The sequence below is a fragment of the Tupaia chinensis genome, unplaced genomic scaffold, assembly GCF_000334495.1.
Source record: "Tupaia chinensis unplaced genomic scaffold, TupChi_1.0 Scaffold000673_1, whole genome shotgun sequence".
Lineage (NCBI taxonomy): Eukaryota > Metazoa > Chordata > Mammalia > Scandentia > Tupaiidae > Tupaia > Tupaia belangeri.
In genome coordinates this window covers 1,367,514-1,372,076 of record NW_006160196.1, presented here as the reverse complement: position 1 = coordinate 1,372,076, position 4,563 = coordinate 1,367,514, and the positions used below count along the sequence as shown (strand labels likewise).

Below are 4,563 nucleotides of genomic sequence, written 5' to 3'. Positions count from 1 at the left end.
GAGACATCACGCAGGGGGCGGGGCGGGGGGGGGGCATGCTGCAATGCCCTCTCTTCCAGTCTCCTCTTGGGATGTTGGGCACACACACACACACACACACACACACACTCACGCACCCAGCGTGAATTTTAAGCCAGCAGGTCTGGGACTCAAACCTCAGTCAACTATGTGGGAGTCCAGCAATGTAACCATTATGCCATTTGCAGGTCACTACGTTGCTTTTTTTCGAGGTGGTGCAAAAGGAGGTACTTGAGGCCCTTTCTCCAAGTGAGCAGGCAAGCAGGCACGTGGGGCTGGTGAGGGCATGGTATTTTATTGAGTTACTCACATGCCAGCTTCCCATCGAAACTAGACAAGCAGATGGCAAAGGCTTGGAGAGGGCAAAGTGGGAAGCGGAAGTCCATGGTGAACGAGTCGGGGGCCACACGACCAAACTGGAGCACCAGGTAGTTCGCTGAACAGGAAGACAAGAATTAAGCTTTAGCCAGACCCCCTCATCTCCCTGCCTCTGAGCCGCAATAACCAGGACTCCTTAAGAAGTTGTGCGGGACCCTTCATAACCCCTGAGACCCTGAGGGCTGTAAAAACTACAATTCCCAAGAGGCTTTGCAACAGCGTGGCTTCTGCCCTGCCTAGACTCTCAAGGGCTCATGGGAGAAGTAGTTCTCGTCTGTTCATGCCCTCTAGCCCCCGGTAAGCCGCTTCCCAGAAGCTCACGGTCATCCGGGTACACAATCTGGAAGTTCTTGACCGAGGCCCGAGTGACTCGACCATGAAAGTTGAGCACGTAGGCTCCGCTCTCCTCACTCCACGATGGGGCTCTGTTTTCCAGCAGGATCAGTCCCTGTTTGGCTCCCCGCTGGAGGCGACTTAGTAGTGACTCCTGTTCCTAGAGGGTAAAGTAGGGGCGTGGGCTGGCTAAACTACCACCCACCAGCCTTTTTTCTAGGTCGCAGAGTTTCTGAGTTTAGTTGGACTCCCTGAGACTCCCTGAGTTTCTCAAAGTCCTTGAGGCTTTCGCTGTGATCTGCACTCCACTGGCGCCGTCCTCCCATGGGCCCGCAGTCCCCCCATCCGCCCAGATTCCTGACCTTGAAAACGCACATTTCTCGGCTGAACGATGATTCTCTGGTTCTGGCCGTCCATTCCTGGGATGACCACAGTCATTTTCCGAGGACCCCGCAACCCCAAGACGTTGGTCTCCTGAGAATATTATGTCCCAGTCAGCCTGGTGCTTTCTCCTTCCTGGCTGTCCGGCCCCACGCTCTCTCATCCCAGGGACACTCACATAATACACAGCTCCCAGCTCCTCTCTGATCCGAGCGGTCTCCGGGATGAAAGTCTTCCGGTCGGGATTTATCCCCTTGTCGAAGATAGTGAACTTGGTGCCCAACATATTGGATCTGCTCCAGGAGGGAAGTGGTAAAATAAAAGCCATCATTGTCACTCTGTACTTTTAAGTCCTTTCGTATCGGTTGACTCTTCCCATCCATCCTCTAGTGCCCTGTACCCCTGGTCCCTGCCCCCTTTCTTTGCAGTTTAGCCTCTTCCTCTGACCCTCTTGGAACCATTTTCCCTCTAGGACCCAAGGACTCACACATCCCAGGCCTCTTCTCCCACAGGAACCTAGGAATCCCAGGCTTCTGCCTCTCAAGAACTCAGATGCCTTAAATGGGAGCCTGGGCTCCAAAGCTTTCAGCTCTTCTGTCCCCAGCCTCCCTGGGCTTACAACCTGAGGAACTACGAAACCCATCCAGCCCTGGGAGAAACCGTCCCTGAGCAGGTGGAAATTGTACTCTGTGGCATGCTGGGAAATCTAATACCTTGCCCTGCCCCCTGCTCGCCCTCCCCACCCTCCACCCCCCACGGCTCCCTGTCACCTTTCTCACCGCACATCAGGGCTCTGCCCACCTGACTTTGCCCACAAAGTTGTCCCCATCCCGAGACAGGTCTGTGGGGTCCAGGGAGATGAGGTAATTAGAGGTTTTGCTCCTTTTTCTCTTTCGCCCAGCCAGGAGGAAGTGCTACGAAAGGAACACCCTATTGGAATGGATTTCTACTATTTGGCCAGAAACATCCCACGACAGGAGAGGGTGATGGAGCTATAGGGGCCCCAAGGCTTGCTAGGAGACGTGGTCTCACGGAAGGAAGCCTTGAGCTATGTCCTGAAGGGGAGCTTTGCATCTTATGGTCTCCCCCTCATTTCTTCCACCTGTGCACCCTGGGTCGATGTGCAGCCGAGACAGGGGTGAGCCTGACTGTGACAGGGTTTTGAGTCCTGAGAGGGTGAGCATGGCCTGACCTACAGAAAGGAGGGTCTAATCTGGTATGTGCAGAATGGGGAGGGCCTAGGCCCCTGGGCTCTATGAGGAAAGGATGCTGTTCTGGGAAGGTCCTAGCACAATGCAGAGCAAGGCCTGGCTGGGTGAAAGGCGATTTGCTCAGAAATGGGCAGAGCTAGCCCCTGGGAGGTGGGGCTTCCTCCCGAGGCTGTGGGCCCCGCAGGATCTAAGGCCGGAGCGCACCTTCTTGCCGTCCTCGGTCTCCAGGTAGAGGTAGTAGAAGGGGAACAAGCCCTTGTCGATGCCGCACTTGTCGCGGCTGATGCGGCACTGCACCATCTGGCCCCGGGACGCTGGCTGCAGCACGTACTGCCCCATGTTCTCGCCCAGCAGAGGGCCTGAGGCGATGAGTGTCGCGCTCCCTTGGTTAGGGCTGTCTATAATGCCCTCGCCTCCCTGGACTTCGGACACCTCAGACACCTCGGACGTCTCGTTGGCTGCTGCCGGGGGGCGCACTTCTTCAGGCGTCAGTTCCTCTTCGTCCAGGTCTTCTTCCTGGCCCACACCCCACATCCAGAGCTCAGTCCCTGGACCTCGGACACTTCGGACACCTCGGACACTTCGGACACCTCGGACACCTCGGACGCCTCGTTGGCTGCTGCCGGGGGGCGCACTTCTTCAGGCGTCAGTTCCTCTTCGTCCAGGTCTTCTTCCTGGCCCACACCCCACATCCAGAGCTCAGGGAGAGCCAGGTCTCCAGTCTTGCCAATTACTGATGGACCATCCGCTCAGGGTTACCATGTTTTCTTATTGGTCAGATGTCTCAGCCAGCCCACCCGGCCCCGAGCCGCAACATCTGTTGATTGGCCAGCTCTAGGGGCCTCCCTCTGCAGCCACGCCCACTCCCCTTGCTGATTGGCGAATCCCTTTACGAATACTGCCCATTAAGCTAAAAGCTACGTTCGTTTGCTCTAAGTCGTGAAACCTAGAAATCAGCCTGTGTCTAACCCATGGAACCATCGACTGCACTTTCACCAACACCCAAGCGAGCGCCAATCAGTCATTCCCTCTTACTGCTGCTCTCACCCGGAAGCTTACAGATTTTCTTTTTCTTTTTTTTTTTCTATAAAGAAAAAAGTTTTGCTATTTTGCACATGTGCTCCCAAGAGAGAGACAGAGATGGAAAGTGAGAAATCATGCCCCAGGAGGGATGGCCACACCACGATCACTTCTTCATTCTCCACCTGGGGTTCTGGGAACACAGGCACATGTGCCCACTGGGTCCCTCAAGCAGCAGGGTCTAGGGCTGGAACCGCCCAGTCAGCCATGTGGGATCCAGCTACCTTAACCTTCACACCACTAGCTGCCCCAACGCTTGCAGGCTTTCTAGGAGCTGTGTTTCTATTGGCCATGCCCACTAAAACTGGTCAAATCCTCTCGACCGATTTATTAAAATGACAGACAAACCCCGTTAGCCCCGTCACGAAATGATAGTTTTGTTCTGCCCACTAAGGATGGTGGGTCCTTGGGCCAGTGGGTGGCGTGGAGGTTAAAGGGGCTGGATCCCACATGGCTGACTACTTCTTTAGAGTCCTGTACACAGCAGCTTGAAAAACAGGCTGGTTGCATGTGTGTGCATGCCCCAAATCCCCAGAGAGACGGAGAAGGGACTGTGGGGTGACCATCCCTTATGGGGACTGGGAGGGGGCTGCTTTCTCACTTCTCTTTTTCTTCCTCTAGCAAAATTTTTTTAAAAAGTGGGGGAGCAGGAGGACCAGCAGTTAGCGTAATGGCTATGTCGCTGGACTCCCACGTTAGTCGACCACAGTTCGCGGACCGGTCCTGGTGGCTTAAAACTCACGCCGGGCACGTGTGCATGCGTGCCCAAGATCCCGAGAGGAGAATGGAGCAGAAGGGATTATGGTGTGGCCATCCCCCTTGGGGGGGGATTTCTCGCTTTTTGCTTCTCTGTCTCTCTCTGTCTGGCGAGCACACGTGCCCTATAGCAAAAACCTCTCAAAAAAAAAGTGGGGGAGCAGCAGGTGATGTAGTGGTTAAGGCAGCTGGACTTTCACTTGGCTGCCCGTGGTTGGAGTCCCAGATCTGGCAGCTTGCTTTCTCACTTTTCTTCTCTCTCTGATAAACTCCAAAAAGATAAAATAAGGGGCTGGCAGGTGGCTTGGTGGTTAAGGGTGCTGGATTCCCATGTGGCTGACTGTGGTTCAAGTCCCAGACCTGGCAGCTTCCTTTCTCTCTCTCTCTTTCTCTCTCTTTCTCACTC

The 4,563-nt window shown here is 55.0% G+C and overlaps 1 protein-coding gene across 3 annotated transcripts in view; it reads right to left on the bottom strand.

Moving 5' to 3' along the window:
• Positions 1–235: 235 nt before the first annotated feature.
• TULP2 (TUB like protein 2) overlaps positions 236–4,563 on the bottom strand; it is a 31,159-nt gene continuing 26,831 nt past the window's right edge. The window contains exons 8-14 of one of the 3 annotated variants that reach the window (XM_027776486.1): positions 2,885–2,995; positions 2,526–2,753; positions 1,912–2,024; positions 1,289–1,403; positions 1,105–1,203; positions 718–889; positions 236–454 (exon numbers count right to left, since the gene is read on the bottom strand). In XM_027776486.1, the coding sequence (XP_027632287.1) occupies positions 321–454; positions 718–889; positions 1,105–1,203; positions 1,289–1,403; positions 1,912–2,024; positions 2,526–2,753; positions 2,885–2,995 (972 nt within the window). In that variant the 3' untranslated portion in view covers positions 236–320. The remainder of the gene's footprint in view (positions 455–717; positions 890–1,104; positions 1,204–1,288; positions 1,404–1,911; positions 2,025–2,525; positions 2,754–2,884; positions 2,996–4,563) is intronic. The other 2 variants (XM_027776484.1, XM_027776485.1) reach the window with 2 other exon arrangements.